The sequence below is a fragment of the Gadus morhua genome, chromosome 7 (genome assembly GCF_902167405.1).
Source record: "Gadus morhua chromosome 7, gadMor3.0, whole genome shotgun sequence".
Lineage (NCBI taxonomy): Eukaryota > Metazoa > Chordata > Actinopteri > Gadiformes > Gadidae > Gadus > Gadus morhua.
This window is the reverse complement of record NC_044054.1, coordinates 33,807,459-33,826,944: the sequence shown is the minus strand read 5'-3', so window position 1 is coordinate 33,826,944 and position 19,486 is coordinate 33,807,459. Positions and strand designations below refer to the sequence as shown.

Below are 19,486 nucleotides of genomic sequence, written 5' to 3'. Positions count from 1 at the left end.
TGCACAGAACCTATGATTTCCACACTTAAACAGCTCCGGGTCCACTGGACCCGAACACCCTGTGTGTAATATAAATGTGATGGGGGGGTATACAGGGGGGGGTCATTGAAAATGTTTTCTGATTCATGTTCCTCACAGAAAATGAGCCAAAGCCAATGAATCTTAGTTCAAAAAAATAATTATTTGCATCACTTTTATAAAGCTAAAAACTGAAAACGGGTCCCACAGACCCGAACACCATATAAGGGTTAATGTGTTGGCAGTAGGCCTACAATGTATATATTTTTTTTACTGTTATTAGATGTTGTGTTGAGTGTGTTGAGTTTTTGACAGAGTTGTGTTGGGGCTGCTTTGCAGATGATTGTTACGCGCGAAGGCAGAGAGGCGCTCAATAAGCTGTGCGAAAACCTGACTGGCGACATATTTTAAGTGTGGCAGTTTCAAAGGCGGGACGAATTTTCAATAGACGGTAGAAATGTAACGATTTTATGAAAGTAAGTGAGATTCCGGACAAAAGCGGTATGTGAATGAAACAGATATTTAAAATCTATTTTCTCACGTTTAAATGGAATGAACGGCTCATGTGTTACCTGAAGTAAAGTGTAAACAGCTGAAGGCTGGTACACCTTATTAGGATGGTGTGGGCGGAGGCGTGGTGCACTTTTGGCGACACCACATTCATTAAGTTTCCAACCGTGTTCGATAGTCCATTTACTCTACCGAGGGCTAACTGCTATCCAAGAGATGAGAGCATCGTCGTATTTCGTTGTCTGTTGCGTTCTGCTGAACCCCGGGGCTCTCGGCTTTGCCATATTGCCCGGGAATTCCCTGAATCACCAGGAAATAACTGAAGAGGCAATATTAAGTGCCACGCTTCTGGCTTGCCGCGATATTGCACAATCCGTGGGAACAGTTTTTACCTTTCCTGTAAGTATGCGTCGCCTGCGAATTGATCACTTTAAAATGTTATGTTCATTACCATCAGATATGTATGTGTTAACTTAAAGTGTGTCCGTGTGTGTGCGTGCGTGTGCGTGTGTGTAGCCAGGGACCCTGACTGCAGGGGCCGTTGCAGTTGCATGCTCCTCGGCAGAATCCTCCAAGAGTTTCCGCAGAGCTATCTTTGGCATCACGGCTAGGAACGTGCGGGTGGACCTCCGCCACGCCCTCAACGCCAGCTTCCACTTCGACGACGAGATGTTTCTTGGCGGGAGGAGAATCATCGCGACGGGTCTGACGTCCGTCAAGGCCAGCAACAGAGAGGGCAACTTCGAGACAGCCAGAGAGATCCTGGGAGAGATTCTACACCCCTTACAGGTACTACCCTCCCCGCCCCCCCTATTCAATCCCCCAGACTCAACAGACTGATGCTCATGGTACCAACAGCCCCCCATTTCACCTGGGACTTTATGATTCAAGGACTTCTACAGCCACAGCAACTGGGTGGAGCTGGGGAACCGATCGCCCCATCCCGGCCTGCTCCGCGCCGACGCTGACCTGGGGAGCATGGCAGGTGAGGGGAGCCTGGGTCCTGAGTTCGGGAACAGAGACTGAACTTCCCCTCACCGAGCCAAACCCAACCTGGTGCGCTCTGTCCTCAGCGGAGAGCCGTCCCACCTGCCGGAACTGTGTGGGCGAGGACTGCTCTGACAACATCCTGGAGGACATCCTGCGGGAGGGGGTCCTGACCTCTGGGTACTTCGCCATCGTGCCGTTGGTCTCCACAAAACCACCCGGTGAGGACGTCTGCTTCTAACCGCTAGCTGGCTGCGCTCGGGGAGAGTGCCTTCGTCCGGCTCTACCGGGGGAATAGGACCATGTGTTGTTCTTCCTGGGTCAGGGGGAATAGGACCATGTGTTGTTCTTCCTGGGTCAGGGGTAGGGCTGTCAAAATTGCTCAAAAATGACATTCGAATGTTCGTTTGGAAAAAAATCACGAATTCGAACTATTCGAATATCTGGTTGCCTATTTTACGCAGTTGCCGTCAATATGTCAATAATGCGACAAAACCATGGTTCAAATTAGTGGGATACATATATATCATATAAACAGCCCAGTAACGTGGAGGCCTAATCATGAAAAGCCACAACTTTGTATCGCTTGCATTTCACCACCACACCTGCAAGCGCGCAAACTATAGTAATCTGAAGAAGACGCCCGCTTCTGAATGTTACAAAGTATGCTAGTGGTAACGTTCCTTGCTTTGCTTACCATTTATCGAGAAGGCCTATTAAAATCGATAAAGAAAAAAATGCATGTCGCCTACGTCTTCCACCATGCCAGCGAAAGGGCCAGCACTACGCACCGTTCGGATTCATGAAAAAAAAGCTGTCTCGGACTTTGCCGAGAACATTGCGTTATAGCAGCTTTCACCAGCCAGACTACTAGCTCCCTGAGCTCTACTTCGGATGCTTATTGAATGGCATAGCCGAGCTTGAATACCTATATCCAAGTACGGAAACCCCGAGGGGATAAAATACATTCGCTCTTCACAATACTAGTCTGTTACACTTGTACCGCGGGAGTGTTTTTTCACATTCGAATATTATGAGGGACATCGCGAACAGACAGAGGCTCATTCACAAAGCAGATAGAGGCGCTTGTACCGCGGGAGTGTTTTTTCACATTCGAATATTAATTTTCACGTTCGAATTCGCGTTTTTGGATACATTTCGAACGAATATTCGAACTTCGAATATTCGTTGACAGCCCTAGTCAGGGGTCAGGGGGAATAGGACCATGTGTTGTTCTTCAGGGGTCAGGGGGAATAGGACCATGTGTTGTTCTTCCTGGGTCAGGGGTCAGGGGGAATAGGACCATGTGTTGTTCTTCAGGGGTCAGGGGCAATAGGACCATGTGTTGTTCTTCCTGGGTCAGGGGTCAGGTGGAATAGGACCATGTGTTGTTCTTCCTGGGTCAGGGTTAGGGGGAATAGGACCATGTGTTGTTCTTCCTGGGTCAGGGGGAATAGTACCATGGCTGTTTGTGAAGGCTGCAGCCTTGCTAGGACGCGTCCTTGCTAGTCGCGTCCTATGGAGATGAGACTAGAGTGCTAGCTCGAGTGCTTCCTAGCGTTTGTAACGTTCAGACTTTGGAACGACTTGCTATTTTTGAAGGGCTTCCGCTTCCGCTTTTTAATACTGCGTTTCCGCTTGTTAACACATGTGCGCTTATGAATAAAACATGGCAGCAATCAAGATGATCGATATTTATTTGACTTTTGTCTGTTATGAATGGGGTCATGTCTCCATCGCATGGAGCCTCTTTGAGGAAGTCACAAAAGCTTTGTTGCGGTTGATCGAGTCGTCTTTATTAAAAAAAGAATCCATTCAATTTTTATAAAAATAAGTGAAAAAAAAAGACAAAGAAAGTGATGATAATCATGTATTTATTTGGATATATTATTTGACTGATCTGATTCATTCATTCATATATACCTACAATCTACCAGTGCTTTGAACACATAAGTATATTATCTAAAATACAATTATATACGTTCATTACAAATTACAAACATTGCAAATGATCGGTGGGGCATTTATTTCACAACATTGGATCCCGCAAGAGCTTCTCATCGAAAGTGGCAGTATCCCTTCCACCGGTAAACAAATGTTTGTGCGCCACCCTAAGGTGCACAAAAGCCTCCGTTTGCTGGGCTGACCCTAAAAAAAAAGATTAAACACAAACATAAATAGGTATACATAAATAATGTCATCTTGTGAGCGAGTAAATTGACATCGGTGACAGTGGTGTTTAACACCAGCTACGTCCATGCAAAATATAGCAACATATCATTAAGTTGTTGATTATTTGCATTAACATGATGAATCTATAAAAACCAATACGGCACAAAATATTTCTGACAACTTTAATCTAACTTCACTTACATTTGGACGTGCACTGCTTTCCCTCTGCCATTTTCATTAATATCCCGTGCAGCGTGTGAACGCAGAGGATTGTGGGTAGTTTTGGCTCGTCTAGGATGCAGTGATGCATCCTTGAAAAATCTCGGAATTCTCAAAAACAAAGGACGCGAAAATGGCGCGAATTTCGATGGGCCTCAACATTGGAACAGTGCTTGTCGGCGTTCTATGACGTAGCGTCCTTAAAAAGACGGCCTTTGTGCATGCTTCCTTGACATTGGGAAACAGCCCATGTGTTGCACTTCCTGGGTCAGGGTCAGGGGGAATAGTACCATGTGTTGTACTTCCTGGGTCAGGTTCAGGGGTCAACGGTCAAGGTGGAACAGTCCTGTCATGATGTGATGCATATGAGTCACTTCGTTACTTGGCAGACTTGCTTTGATTGAAGATGAATTTGATGAAGGAGGCGTTGGCCTGGAGCTCTGCCGTAGAGCGCTGCGTTGGGATTGGGCTGGAGCCTCTGGCTCCTGGAGCTCTGCCGTAGAGCGCTGCGTTGGGATTGGGCTGGAGCCTCTGGCTCCTGGAGCTCTGCCGTAGAGCGCTGCGTTGGGATTGGGCTGGAGCCTCTGGCTCCTGGAGCTCTGCCGTAGAGCGCTGCGTTGGGATTGGGCGGGGGGTTCTGGCTCCTGGAGCTCTGCCGTAGAGCGCTGCGTTGGGATTGGGCGGGGGGTTCTGGCTCCTGGAGCTCTGCCGTAGAGCGCTGCGTTGGGATTGGGCTGGAGCCTCTGGCTCCTGGAGCTCTGCCGTAGAGCGCTGCGTTGGGATTGGGCTGGAGCCTCTGGCTCCTGGAGCTCTGCCGTAGAGCGCTGCGGTGGGATTGGGCTGGAGCCTCTGGCTCCTGGAGCTCTGCCGTAGAGCGCTGCGTTGGGATTGGGCTGGAGCCTCTGGCTCCTGGAGCTCTGCCGTAGAGCGCTGCGTTGGGATTGGGCTGGAGCCTCTGGCTCCTGGAGCTCTGCCGTAGAGCGCTGCGTTGGGATTGGGCGGGGGGTTCTGGCTCCTGGAGCTCTGCCGTAGAGCGCTGCGTTGGGATTGGGCGGGGGGTTCTGGCTCCAGGAGGTCCGCAGTAGAGCGCTGCGTTGGGATTGGGTCCCGCCGGGTTCTGCGGGAACCAACAGAAATCGGGGGCGGGCGGGAGGGTAACACGCGTTGCGGTTGCGGGCGGTAATGTTCATAAATTCAGCGGGGGGGGCAGTCCCGTGCAGGGGGCTAGTCCACAGGTGTCATAATGGGGACTGAACCAAGTAGCTTCTGGCTGGGAGTCAAACCACCACGAGACAACAACCCTCTGCCCCAACCCCCGAGAAGGAGAACCTCATCGGCCCATAACGAAGCTTAACCCATTTGTTCTTCTTTGTACCGACGGGAACAGGGAAGTGTAGCCACGGCGGGGGGCCGGACCAGACCAGCACCCTGGAGCCCCGCGGGGGGATCAACAAGGACACGGCCTCGGCCAGCCACGGGCACCTGCACCGGGCCGCCGCCCGCCTGGCCACCGCTGCCACCGCACAGCTGCTGGCCGACGTGGCGCAGGCGGCCGGGGAAACAGACTTCCTACGGTAGGAGACCTACCGGGGTTCAGGGAGGGTTTAGACCAGGACGTCCTACGGTAGGAGGCCTACTGCAGGTCAGGGAGGGTTTAGACCAGGACGTCCTACGGTAGGAGGCCTACTGCGGGTCAGGGAGGGTTTAGACCAGGACGTCCTACGGTAGGAGGCCTACCGCGGGTCAGGGAGGGTTTAGACCAGGACGTCCTACGGTAGGAGGCCTACCGCGGGTCAGGGAGGGTTTAGACCAGGACGTCCTATGGTAGGAGACTTACCGGGGGTCAGGGAAGGTCTAGGTCAGGACGTCCTACGGTAGGAGACTTACCGGGAGTCAGGGAAGGTCTAGGTCAGGACGTCCTACGGTAGAAGGCCTACCGCAGGTCAGGGAGGGTTTAGACCAGGACATACTACGGTAGGAGACCTACCGGGGGTCAGGGAGGGTCTAGGTCAGGACGTCCTACGGTAGAAGGCCTACCGCGGGTCAGGGAGGGTTTAGACCAGGACGTCCTACGGTAGGAGGCCTACCGCGGGTCAGGGAGGGTTTAGACCAGGACGTCCTACGGTAGGAGACTTACCGGGGGTCAGGGAAGGTCTAGGTCAGGACGTCCTACGGTAGGAGACTTACCGGGGGTCAGGGAAGGTCTAGGTCAGGACGTCCTACGGTAGGAGGCCTACCGCGGGTCAGGGAGGGTTTAGACCAGGACGTCCTACGGTGGATTGGCTCAGGGAGGGATTACTGTTGAAGCCTGTTAATGCGGTCCCTCCACTGCGGACTCCGGCCTCAGGATGATGGGCGTGTTCAGCGGCTCCAGCAAGGCGCTGGTCTTCGTGGTCGACACCACGGAGAGCATGAGCGACGACCTGCCGGCGGTGAAGGCGGCGACGGAGACGCTGGTGACCACTCAAGAGGGAACGCCCGATGAGCCCTCGGTCTACATACTTGTTCCCTTCGGAGATCCGGGTAGGAAGCCACCGGAACTTGGAATGTTGTGTCTTTTATCCTGTTTGGTATCTGCTTTGGTATCTCTCTTTCTTCTGTAAAACTCGTTCTGAAGAGAAGGAGTGGTAACTCAAATGTTAGACATTCATTTCCTGGAAACTTGTGACGTTCATGACTCGGCCTTGGGTTGACGTTCAGCTGTGTTGTTCCCCGTCTCCAAACTTCAGGCTTTGGGCCGCTGATGAGAACCACCGACTCCAAGGCCTTCATGACTCGACTCAACGCACTGACAGCCCGCGGGGGGGGCGACTCCGCTGAGATGAGCCTTTCTGCTCTCAAGGTGTTGCACGCCAACACCGGCCCCACCAATCCACTGTTGTTAGCTTTCAGGATCGGAGGAATTGCTATCTGCAACCCCTTTCAATTCAATTCAATTCAATTTTATTTGTATAGTCCTTAATCACCATTACAGTCTTAAAGGGCTCAACAGGCCAAATATGAATGACGTCCCCCTTTACCCAAGTCCCCACAAGGGCAAGAAAAAACTCCCTTGAAATTAGCAAGGAAGAAATCTTGAGAAGAAATCCCTTCTTCCAGGGATGGTCAGGAGTGCAATGGGTCCCATCATTGACCTTTCAATCCTCCATGTGTTACAGTTGGCTTTAGGGTAACCCATCATTGACCTTTCAATCCTCCATGTGTTACAGTTGGCCTTGACGGCAGCGCCCTCTGATTCTGAGATCTTCCTCTTCACGGACGCATCTGCTAAAGACACAAACCTTAAAGGGCCAGTGATCGCCCTGATGGAGCGGACCCAGACTGTGGTACGAGGCTGCCCTGGTGATGTCTGAACACATTGTGGTGTGGCACCTGTAGTTCATCCATTAAGCCCCCATCCCTTCTTTAGGTGAACTTCATGCTGACGGGCACCTCTGAGGAGAACAGCGGCCCGCCGAGCCGGGGGTCCTCAGCTGAAGCTCTACTTTACAGGCAGCTAGCTCAGGCTTCAGGAGGTCTGGCTATTGAAGTGACAAAGAGCGAGCTAACTGAAGCCATCAGCATTATAACGGCGTCCTCTGCTGACTCCCTGGTAACACAATACATATGATCAGCCTCTCATGGCCAGCTTATCTTAATCATTGAGGCGTGAGCTCCGTGGTGTTCTCTCCCAGGTGACTCTTCTCCAGGCTTCCCGGAGCCCAGGGAGAGATGAGACCTTCTCGTTCCCCGTGGACGAGTCCGTACGAAGTCTCACTGTTTACATCACTGGAGGTTCCATGAGCTTTACCATCAGCAACCCCTCAGGTAACGCGAATAGAACCTCACTCAACCTTTATCATCCCCTGAAGCAACACAAATAGAACCTCCCTTGACCTTTATCAACCCCTGAAGCAACACAAATAGAACCTCACTCAACCTTTATCAACCCCTGAAGCAACACAAATAGAACCTCACTCAATCTTTATCAAGCCCTGAAGCAACACAAATAGAACCTCACTCAACCTTTATCAACCCCTGAAGCAACACAAATCGAACCTCACTCAACCCCTCAGGGACCGCGAATAGAAACCCACCTCAACCTCACCCCATTCAACCCCTTCAGGAACGTTGACGCTTGGCCTATTTTCTATCGTCTTGGCTGCATTCTTAGCATGGATGCTTATCTTGGCAAAGTCAGACGGACGACTATGTTGTTGACTAGGCCATCTAATTGCCTTGGCCAATTGTCAGCATATTTATCCTGGAACCTGTTTTGCTGAAACTGAAAGATACCAGATCTGGAGGAAGATTGCGTCCTATGCTGTAAACTATGTTTCCATTGTGTATATGACAAAAAAAAGATCTTGTAACTTGTATGCTTTTCATTCCTATAACTACTACCATTAATAACATATTTCACCTTATCCTATAAGTATGGACAATCTATTGGATGTTTGTAGGTTAATCATACAACTTATTACCCAACATATGTTTCTAACAGGCGAGTCTCAGAGCAGTACCGTGCAAAACGGACCATTAGGTGTTTTCCGGTCTGTAGGAAATTTAAATGCGTTGAAACTAAAAACCCAAGTGGGAGAGTGGACTGTGGAACTGGTGTCATCCAACCCTTACACTCTGAAGGTCACAGGTAAGACACTTGAGGCGGTATGCTTTTGGTTTATGAACAAATACAATTAAATTAATGATTTGCTCATGCTTTAAATATGTTGTGTGTGTGTGTGTGTGTGTGTGTGTGTGTGTGTGTGTGTGTGTGTGTGTGTGTGTGTGTGTGTGTGTGTGTGTGTGTGTGTGTGTGTGTGTGTGTGTGTGTGTGTGTGTGTGTGTGTGTGTGTGTGTGTGTTGGTTAAAGCAGCCTCACCTGCCTGAGTCTGAAATCTGGTGCTGGTGAGGCTGCACACCTGTTGCCCATTGAGTAGTCAGTGAGGAGAGGAAGCTCTCCTTAGTGTGGCGATGGCTGCTGGTGTGCAACAGGTGTCTGCCTTCTTCGGCAGATCTCTGAGCATGTCAAATTTGCATTGTCAAGGAAACGTCTGGTGCATGGTCCCATGTTTATGTTAATGTCTGTTTGGTGTACTTACTCACTGGTTTACTTACTAATTGGTGTTCTTACTAATTGGTGTTCTTACTGACTGTATTTCCCTCAGGCCAGAGTGACGTTGACTTCCTGTTTGACTTCGTGGAGATGTCCGAAGGCCCCTTCGCTGGCCTCGACGTGTTGGGGTCCCGGCCCAGAGCAGGTAAGAGGGCCGCTCTCGTGTTAATGAGGTCATGCACCTCTGACCCTGACCCTAACCCTACTGACCCTGACCCTACTGACCCTGACCCTACTGACCCTGACCCTACTGACCCTGACCCTACTGACCCTGACTCTACTGACCCTACTGACCCTAACCCTACTGACCCTAACCCTGACCCTACTGACCCTAACCCTACTGACCCTACTGACCCTAGTGACCCTACTGACCCTAACCCCACTGACCCTAACCTTGACCCTACTGACCCTAACCCTACTGACCCTAACCTTGACCCTACTGACCCTAACCCTGACCCTAACCCTACTGACCCTAAACCTACTGACCCTAACCCTACTGACCCTGACCCTAACCCCACTGACCCTGACCCTACTGACCCTGACCCTACTGACCCTACTGACCCTAACCCTGACCCTACTGACCCTAACCCTACTGACCCTAACCCTGACCCTACTGACCCTAACCCTGACCCTAACCCTACTGACCCTAACCCTACTGACCCTGACCCTACTGACCCTGACCCTACTGACCCTAACCCCACTGACCCTGACCCTACTGACCCTGGCCCTAACCCTACTGACCCTGACCCTAACCCTACTGACCCTGACCCTAACCCTGACCCTAACCCTACTGACCCTGACCCTACTGACCCTAACCCCACTGACCCTACTGACCCTGACCCTACTGACCCTAACCCTACTGACCCTGACCCTACTGACCCTAACCCTGACCCTACTGACCCTAACCCTGACCCTAACCCTACTGACCCTAACCCCACTGACCCTGACCCTACTGACCCTACTGACCCTAACCCTACTGACCCTAACCCCACTGACCCTAACCCTGACCCTACTGACCCTAACCCTACTGACCCTAACCCTACTGACCCTAACCCCACTGACCCTGACCCTACTGACCCCTACTGACCCCCCCTAACCCTACTGACCCTAACCCTACTGACCCTGACCCTACTGACCCTGACCCTACTGAACCTAACCCTACTGACCCTGACCCTACTGACCCTGACCCTACTGACCCTAACTCTACTGACCCTGACCCTACTGACCCCCCCTAACCCTACTGACCCCCCCTAACCCTACTGACCCTGACCCTACTGACCCTGACCCTACTGACCCTAACCCCACTGACCCTGACCCTACTGACCCTGACCCTACTGACCCTAACTCTACTGACCCTGACCCTACTGACCCTAACCCTACTGACCCTAACCCCACTGACCCTGACCCTACTGACCCTGACCCCCCCTAACCCTACTGACCCTAACCCTACTGACCCCACTGACCCTGACCCTACTGACCCTAACCCTACTGACCCTAACCCTACTGACCCTAACCCCACTGACCCTGACCCTACTGACCCTGACCCTACTGACCGTAACCCTACTGACCCTGACCCTACTGACCCTAACTCTACTTACCCCCCCTAACCCTACTGACCCTACTGACCCCCCCTAACCCTACTGACCCTACTGACCCCCCCTAACCCTACTGACCCTACTGACCCCCCTAACCCTACTGACCCTACTGACCCCCCCTAACCCTACTGACCCTACTGACCCCCCCTAACCCTACTAACCCCCCCTAACCCAACTGACCCTACAGACCCCCCCTAACCCTACTGACCCTACTGACCCCCCATAACCCTACTGACCCTACTGACCCCCCATAACCCTACTGACCCTACTGACCCCCCCTAACCCTACTGACCCTACTGACCCCCCCTAACCCTACTAACCCCCCCTAACCCAACTGACCCTACAGACCCCCCCTAACCCTACTGACCCTACTGACCCCCCCTAACCCTACTAACCCCCCCTAACCCAACTGACCCTACAGACCCCCCCTAACCCTACTGACCCTACAGACCCCCCCTAACCCTACTAACCCCCCCTAACCCAACTGACCCTACAGACCCCCCCTAACCCTACTGACCCTACAGACCCCCCCTAACCCTAACCCTTACCAGCCCTAACCTTGACCCTGACCATGTGGAACATAGATTAGTTTCTCAAAGTCGATTTTGTTTTAATCGTATAAATGTAACATGTTTGAAATGTACAAGAAGAAGTTAAACGTACAAATGTCCTGGAGAATGACTTGATGTATAAAGCACCTTCCAGGGGGGGGGGTACCCAGGATCAGGGCACATGTTGTGAGTGTTTTAGTAGTTAATGTCATGAATGACCCGAGCTGCGCCCCAAAGGGGCGAGCGGGACCCTGCTGCTGTCGCTGACCGCCCCCCAGGCCGCCCTCACGGAGGTGTTGCTGGTGGAGCCGCGGGGCGGGGGGGCGGTGGGGGGGCGGCTGGAGCCCCGGGGCGGGGGGGAGGTCCTGGCCCGCTTCAGCGCCGTGCCGGCGGGGGCCTTCGGGGTCCGCGTGCAGGGCCGCGGGGGGGCCCCCGGGGGGATCTTCCAGAGGCAGGCCCCCGGCGTCCTACGGAGCTCCAACATCACCGTCAGGGTGAGCCCTAACTCAACCAATGAGCAGAGCTCACCTTAACCAATGAACAGAGCTCAACCAATGAGCAGAGCTCACCTTAACCAATGAGCAGAGCTCAACCAATGAGCAGAGCTCACCTTAACCAATGAACAGAGCTCATCTTAACCAATGAACAGAGCTCAACCAATGAGCAGAGCTCACCTTAACCAATGAGCAGAGCTCACCTTAACCAATGAACAGAGCTCAACCAATGAGCAGAGCTCACCTTAACCAATGAGCAGAGCTCACCTTAACCAATGAACAGAGCTCACCTTAACCAATGAACAGAGCTCACCTTAACCAATGAACAGAGCTCACCTTAACCAATGAGCAGAGCTCACCTTAACCAATGAGCAGAGCTCACCTTAACCAATGAGCAGAGCTCACCTTAACCAATGAACAGAGCTCACCTTAACCAATGAACAGAGCTCACCTTAACCAATGAACAGAGCTCACCTTAACCAATGAACAGAGCTCACCTTAACCAATGAACAGAGCTCACCTTAACCAATGAACAGAGCTCACCTTAACCAATGAACAGAGCTCACCTTAACCAATGAACAGAGCTCATCGTAACCAATGAGCAGAGCTCACCTTAACCAATGAACAGAGCTCATCTTAACCAATGAACAGAGCTCATCTTAACCAATGAACAGAGCTCATCTTAACCAATACAGGTTAACCTGACTCAGACTGTATATAATACAGGTTAACCTGACTCAGACTGTATATAATACAGGTTAACCTGACTCAGACTGTATATAATACAGGTTAACCTGACTCAGACTGTATATAATACAGGTTAACTAGACTCTACGTTCCCTCTGTTCCGTAGTCCGAGTCGGAGAACATCATAGTTCCAGGAACGCCGTTCCTGGTCCGCTTCACCGTGACGACGGGCGATGTGGGAGGCAACTTCTCCATCCAGGTGACGGACGACCGGGGCTTCGTCACCGACTCCCCCGCCCGCCTGGAGCTGGTTGCCGGGGGCGAGGCCAACGGGACGGTGACTCTCTCGGTGCCCCGCAACACCCCGTCAGGAAGTGATGTCACCCTGACCATCCAGGCGGAGGCACCGGGAGGAGCCGACGCCAACTACGTGGTGGAGCGCTACTCCGTCGTCAACACGGTAACGCTGCTCCGTCACCACGGTAGCGCTGCTCCGTCGCCACGGTAACGCCGCTGTGATGGTGGAGCGCTATTGCTGCCCGGCCTCTACATATACAAGAGGCTGTGACCTCCCTCCTCCTCCTCTCCTCTGACCTCTCTTGTCCCTCCCCTCCTCCTCCTCCTTCTCCCCCACCTCCATCCTCTTCTCCCCTCCTCCGCCTCCATCCTCTCCTCCTCCTCCACCCTCTCCTCCTCCTCCACCCTCTCCTCCTCCTCCACCCTCTTCTCCCCACCACCTCCTCCTCCTCCTCCACCCTCTCCTCCTCCTCCTCCTCCTCCTCCTCCTCCTCCTCCTCCTCCACCCTCTCCTCCTCCACCCTCTCCTTCTCCTCCTCCTCCTCCTCCTCCTCCTCCTCCACCCTCCTCCTCCACCTCCTCCTCCTCCTCCTCCACCCTCTCCTCCTCCTCCTCCTCCTCCACCCTCTCCTCCACCTCCTCCTCCTCCACCTCCTCCACCTCCTCCTCCTCCTCCTCCTCCTCCTCCTCCTCCTCCTCCACCCTCTCCTCCACCTCCTCCTCCTCCTCCTCCTCCTCCTCCTCCTCCACCCTCTCCTCCTCCTCCACCCTCTCCTCCTCTCCACTCCAGGTGACAGACTTCCAGCCCCCCTCCTGCACCCTGGTCCTTCGGGAGGGCTCCTGTGAGGGTAACTGCAGCCAGGCGGGGGACTGGGCGGTGGTGGTGGACGTGGCGGACGCGTCGGGGGTGGGCCGGCTGGCCCTGCTGCAGGGCAACGGCACCCTGAGCTCGGCGGTGGTGGGGCTGGGCGCGGGGGGGCAGAACGCCAGCCGGGTGACCTACCGGGCCTCCTGCTGCTCCCCGGAGGCCGAGCTGCTGGCCGTGGACGGGGTGGGCAACGTGGGCTCCTGCCCCTACAGCGCCCGGGGCCCGGCCCCCGCGGCCCAGTCCCCGGGGGCCGCCCTCACCCCGTCCTGCCTGGGCTCGGGCCTGGCTCTGGTCCTGGCCCTGGCCCTGGTCTGGCCGGCCGGGGTGTGATCCTGGGTGCGGTGCTGTGTCCAGGTAGCTACCATCTCATCTTCTTATTCTCTATAGTCGGTCGTTGAGGAGCGGGGAACGGCAGGGCGGGGTCAAAGCAGACCCTCAGGGATCAGGGGTTGGCTGCTAGCAGCAGGACCTGGTCCCAGGGCTAGGCTAGGGCTGGGCTAGGGCTGGGGTAGGAGTAGGGCTAGGGTAGGGGTAGGAGTAGGGCTAGGGTAGGGCTGGGGTAGGGCTGGGGTAGGGCTAGGGTAGGGCTGGGGTAGGAGTAGGGCTGGGGTATGGCTAGGGTAGGGCTAGGGTAGGGTTTGGGGTAAGGGTAGGGTTAGGGGTAGGGGCAGGGTTTGGGGTTAGGGGTAGGACTAGGGTTAGGGTTGGTCTGAAGCAGCCTAGTTACCCGTAGGTGTGGTTTGGGCGTAACGTCCAACAAACCAATGAGTGCCAGCTCCCATCCCCTTTAAGAGCCATCAGCGCATTTGAATCTGACGACTGGATATTTTGACAGCGCGTCTGCAGTCTCCGATGAGACAGATGCACATGAATTTCAAACTGCAAATGGCTCAGTTTATTGCCAAATAATATGGCCTAATTCACACATGGAATAAGGGGTTTTCTTCCACAAATACTGAGTCCTCAAATAAATTTCGGCAAAGAAAACGTATATGATATAACATATGATATGCGGTAACTGTGGTTCTATTTAATGATATACGCAATGCATTATAAACGTTGTTTCTTATCAGTATTGTATGCTATCCTAATATGCATGTGTCCCCGCGGTAATAAACATTGCCATTGATTGTATTATGCGTTACGTGTTTAGTTTGCGTGTGTTTAAACAGAGCACACACGCTCGCCCGCATTCATTCATTATTTTTAACACTCACTCGCGGTAAAACAATGTTTTTCACGATCAAATACTCATCAATCCTAAAAGTTATGGGCATGTAGGCCTACACGATGTCTGTGTCAAGGAAATATGTGTTTGCTGTACGGTGTTTGCAGATGCATTGATTTAAAAGTACAACTTATTACCGCTGCATCAGCTGTTCTTTCCCAAATAATTTACCAAGAATGTGCGGCTAGGTAGATGGGAGAAGCAAAGTGTATGCACGAGGTGCACAAGCAATCCGTATGCATTGCATGCGCATGTATGCATGCGCCCTTAAAATAGCATCTGAACAACGCGCCACTGACTTTAAACCAGGTATTTCCTGGTCAGTAGCGCAATGGTATTCAGAAACGGCAAAATACCGTTTGCGCCAGAACACGCCTCCTCCTTCCGCCGAACCGCCCCTTGGGGCGCATGATCAATCCCTAATTTACCGGCGAGTGGCGGTGGTGGGAAAAGAACGCTCTGCGCCAGTTGTAAACTAGCAACGACACATGCGCCTGTGACTAAGTCACTTGCGCCGGATGCAAGATAGGGCCCTGGGAGTTTACTATCGGCTTACTATCGTACCTGGTGACAGGTTCTAGCTCTGAGACCGTCTGTGTCATTAAGGCATTGTAATGCAGGCCTTACTGTCTCCTGTTCCTGAAGGCGTTGCCCTGAAGGACTCGCTGGCCATCATCTGTTCCAGCGTCTGAAAGGAGGCGGCTCCTCTCTCCACATAAAGCGGGTTCACGAAGAACCCAGAAAACGTCACCACAGCAGAATTAAGAGATTGCAAGTGGTCTCTTTAGAAAAAAATGATTGTTTTTATTGATGTTACAACTTGTCTCATGTACATTTGTTTACGGATCACACAAAAATCATTTATGTTTTCAAATTTTGATTCTACTTTTTTGATTCTCCTTTTGCTTTATCACTATTTACATATTATCTGAGGTTTGAAAACGTTGTGTTATTCAGTGGTTAAATTATGGGGTGTGTGTGTGTGTGTGTGTGTGTGTGTGTGTGTGTGTGTGTGTGTGTGTGTGTGTGTGTGTGTGTGTGTGTGTGTGTGTGTGTGTGTGTGTGTGTGTGTGTGTGTCATTATCCAACTGTTGTTTAACTAATCCTAAACATGTCCTCAATATACTCCTCCCAGTCCGCCTGCCACTCAAACAATGTGAATATGGATCCCTTGGTAGGGCGGGGAGGGGCGATGCAGAGCCATTGGTATTAATAAAAATGAGTAACTCAGACTAATGTGTGTGTGTTTGGGGTCAGGCTGTTCCGTTGGTGTACTGGGAGAGCTTGTTCTCCAGGTCACATATCCTCTTCTCCTGAGACAGCACGGTGGACTTGAGGTTCTGGAGCTCCTCCAGCAGCCGCTCTAGAACCTGGGGCTGGGGGAGGAGGGGGAGAGAGAGGGGGGAGGAGGCGGAGAGAGAGAGGGGGGAGGAGGGGGGGAAACCAGCCAAGGATAGGAGGTAGAAAGGAAGGAGAAAGGAAAGGAGGGTTGGATGATCAACAGTAAGACGGTAAAAGAACAGTGAATTAAGACCAATAAGGGACAGGCTGAGGGAGCAGGAGAGACAAGCTGAGGGGCAGGAGAGACGAGCTGAGGGGCAGGAGAGACGAGCTGAGGGAGCAGGAGAGACAAGCTGAGGGGCAGGAGAGACGAGCTGAGGGGCAGGAGAGACGAGCTGAGGGAGCAGGAGAGACAAGCTGAGGGGCAGGAGAGACGAGCTGAGGGAGCAGGAGAGACGAGCTGAGGGGCAGGAGAGACGAGCTGAGGGGCAGGAGAGACGAGCTGAGGGAGCAGGAGAGATGAGCTGAGGGAGCAGGAGAGACGAGCTGAGGGGCAGGAGAGACGAGCTGAGAGAGCAGGAGAGACGAGCTGAGGGGCAGGAGAGACGAGCTGAGGGGCAGGAGAGACGAGCTGAGGGGCAGGAGAGACGAGCTGAGGGAGCAGGAGAGACGAGCTGAGGGAGCAGGAGAGACGAGCTGAGGGGCAGGAGAGACGAGCTGAGGGAGCAGGAGAGACGAGCTGAGGGAGCAGGAGAGACGAGCTGAGGGGCAGGAGAGACGAGCTGAGGGAGCAGGAGAGACGAGCTGAGGGAGCAGGAGAGACGAGCTGAGGGGCAGGAGAGACGAGCTGAGGGAGCAGGAGAGACGAGCTGAGGGAGCAGGAGAGACGAGCTGAGGGGCAGGAGAGACGAGCTGAGGGGCAGGAGAGACGAGCTGAGGGGCAGGAGAGACGAGCTGAGGGGCAGGAGAGACAAGCTAAGGGGCAGGAGAGACAAGCTGAGAGAGCAGGAGAGACGAGCTGAGGGGCAGGAGAGACGAGCTGAGGGGCAGGAGAGACGAGCTGAGGGGCAGGAGAGACGAGCTGAGGGAGCAGGAGAGACGAGCTGAGGGAGCAGGAGAGACGAGCTGAGGGGCAGGAGAGACGAGCTGAGGGAGCAGGAGAGACGAGCTGAGGGGCAGGAGAGACGAGCTGAGGGGCAGGAGAGACGAGCTGAGGGGCAGGAGAGACGAGCTAAGGGGCAGGAGAGACAAGCTAAGGGGCAGGAGAGACAAGCTGAGGGAGCAGGGGAGACAAGCTGAGGGAGCAGAGTGGTTCAGAGGAGACGAGCAGAACAAGACGAGTGTGAACTGACGTGTATCCTTCAAGGAGAAGTAAACGTTAGGCTGACCAGAATCAAAAGAACATGTGAGCTCCAAACTGACCCCCCACCCCTGACCCCTGACCCCTGACCCACCGGCAGGCTGTTGGCGTCGCAGGCGGACACGCTGCGCCGGGTGCTGGGTCTGGAGTCCAGAACGTTCTTGCGGGCCACTTTGAGCTCGCGGCTCTTTGGGGGCACGTAGCCCATCCTCATGGAGACCAGCGTGGGCTCCTCGTCCCGGCCCTCCATCCACTCCTCAGGCTCCAGGGCCGGCTCGGGCCCCGCCGTGTCCGGGTACAGGTCGTCCTGGAATAGGTCCGACTGGGGGGGAGAGAGGGTGGGTTACTGGGGGGAGAGGGGTACTGGGGGGAGAGGGGTACTGGGGGAGAGAGAGGGGTACTGGGGGAGAGAGGGGTACTGGGGGAGAGAGAGGGGTACTGGGGGGGGGAGAGGGGTACTGGGGGGGAGAGAGAGGGGTACTGGGGGGAGAGGGGTACTGGGGGGGAGAGAGGGGTACTGGGGGGGGGGAGAGGGGTACTGGGGGGGAGAGAGGGGTACTAGGGGGGAGAGAGGGTTAGTGCTAACACTAACCCTCACCCCACTAACCCCACACATTAACAATGAGGCCAGAGTGAAACAGTAGAGACGTGTGTGTGTGTGTATGTGTGGGTATGTGTGTGTGTGTGTGTCTCTGTGTGTGTCTCTGTGTGTGTGTGTCTGTGTGTGTGTGTGTGTGTGTGTGTGTCTCTGTGTGTGTGTCTCTCTCTGTGTGTGTGTGTGTGTGTGTGTGTGTGTGTGTCTCTGTGTGTGTGTGTGTGTCTCTGTGTGTGTGTGTGTGTCTGTGTCTCTGTGTGTGTGTCTCTGTGTGTGTGTATGTGTGCATTGGCGGTTCTACACGGGGGCCCCTGTAGACATGTCCCTGGCCCCCCCTGTGCCCCCTCCCCCCCGTGCTGACCAAATGAAACAATTATGATTTTACTGATTTTACGGAACTAGTGCGAGGCAGCGTTCTACAGGGGTAACTTAGAGCGGCGCAGCCCCACACCGAGGTGCTGCTGCTGGGTCAGTGAGAGCTCAGCTCTGCTCTGGGAGAAGGAGCCGGGTCTCCTGTTGCAAGAGTCCAAGGTGAGCAAAACAACTTCATTTCCTAAGAGACTTGTTGTTCTTGCACATAACCGTGTTACTTTAGTTCCTCACACTGATGATGACATTAGGTTTGTAAATGTCTGGTGTCAATATATTTAGAAACTTAATCACATCTAAGCAAACACATTGAAGCAGAAGCGAGTATCCAAATGTCAGTATCTTTGCTAGGTCTAGGCTACACAAGGTTGTGATTTTAAACATGTATTTTCATCCGTTTTGGCTGTTGCATTGGGATAACAAATACATTTGAGTAAAGAGTAGTAGGCTATCTGCCCGTGTTAAGTAGGGGGGGATGGGTGTTCTGCATGCCCCTACGTTTTCTTTTCTTCTAACAGCAGCTATCATGAAATGAGGAAAGAACAGTAGAACAGGGATGGTTTCTAAAAGGGAAGAACACAGTTCCTCCACACTGAAACTGATAAGATAAATAGGAAATTGCACAATGTTTTGCACTTCGTTGTACCCTGGAGTTCTTTTTCACATTGACACACTGTATTTCTACCCTTTACTGTGTTTTTTTATTTTTCATTTTCTATGGCCCTACCTCTCTTGCACGCTTGTACAACACAAATGTGTATATGATGTTTTAGCGCATAAGCTCCATCAATTTAGGGTAGTTTGACAGAAAAATACAGACTTGTAAAGTTATAAACTCTTGTACAAATTGAATGTTTGATGAAGAAAGTTTATAATTTTAATCTCTAAATATATTTTTTCGCCATTTTTTGATGCCCCGCATGTTAAACACTTGCCCCTCCTTGGCCCTCCTAGTAAAATTTGTCTAGAACCGCCACTGTGTGTGTGTGTGTGTGTGTGTGTGTGTGTGTGTGTGTGTGTGTGTGTGTGTGTGTGTGTGTGTGTGTGCGCGCGCGCGCGTGTGTGTGTGTGTGTGTGTGTGCAGAACCTACCTTCCTGGGCACCGTCATGGTGATGGGCTCACACTTCTTGTCATGGAGCTTGTAGAGCCTGGAGGGAGG

General features: G+C 53.0%; 2 protein-coding genes across 2 annotated transcripts; one reads left to right on the top strand and one right to left on the bottom strand.

Moving 5' to 3' along the window:
* The first annotated feature begins 401 nt into the window (after positions 1-401).
* Positions 402-15,711, top strand: LOC115547174 (von Willebrand factor A domain-containing protein 7). Its single transcript, XM_030361153.1, has 16 exons — positions 402-927; positions 1,045-1,317; positions 1,420-1,513; positions 1,602-1,736; positions 5,294-5,480; positions 6,254-6,429; positions 6,636-6,748; positions 7,116-7,232; positions 7,316-7,498; positions 7,581-7,713; positions 8,390-8,536; positions 9,054-9,146; positions 11,385-11,641; positions 12,495-12,788; positions 13,416-13,847; positions 15,367-15,711. Exons 1-15 carry the CDS (start codon positions 745-747, stop codon positions 13,821-13,823), a joined length of 2,793 nt encoding a protein of 930 aa, XP_030217013.1. The 5' UTR covers positions 402-744; the 3' UTR covers positions 13,824-13,847; positions 15,367-15,711.
* Positions 15,501-19,486, bottom strand: LOC115547175 (coronin-6; the record flags this gene model as incomplete). Its single annotated transcript, XM_030361154.1, has 3 exons — positions 15,501-16,097; positions 17,457-17,684; positions 19,418-19,486. Coding segments are annotated over 3 exons (420 nt in total), but the record flags the coding sequence as incomplete, so codon positions are not given.

Bases quoted from the DNA above. Each gene is read 5' to 3' on its own strand.
- LOC115547174 (XM_030361153.1), top strand. From the start codon at position 745: ATGAGAGCATCGTCGTATTTCGTTGTCTGTTGCGTTCTGCTGAACCCC. The intron at 5,481-6,253 runs GTAGGAGACCTA...CTCCGGCCTCAG, and splicing joins GGGGAAACAGACTTCCTACG to GATGATGGGCGTGTTCAGCG. The intron at 6,749-7,115 runs GTGTTGCACGCC...CATGTGTTACAG, and splicing joins TGAGCCTTTCTGCTCTCAAG to TTGGCCTTGACGGCAGCGCC.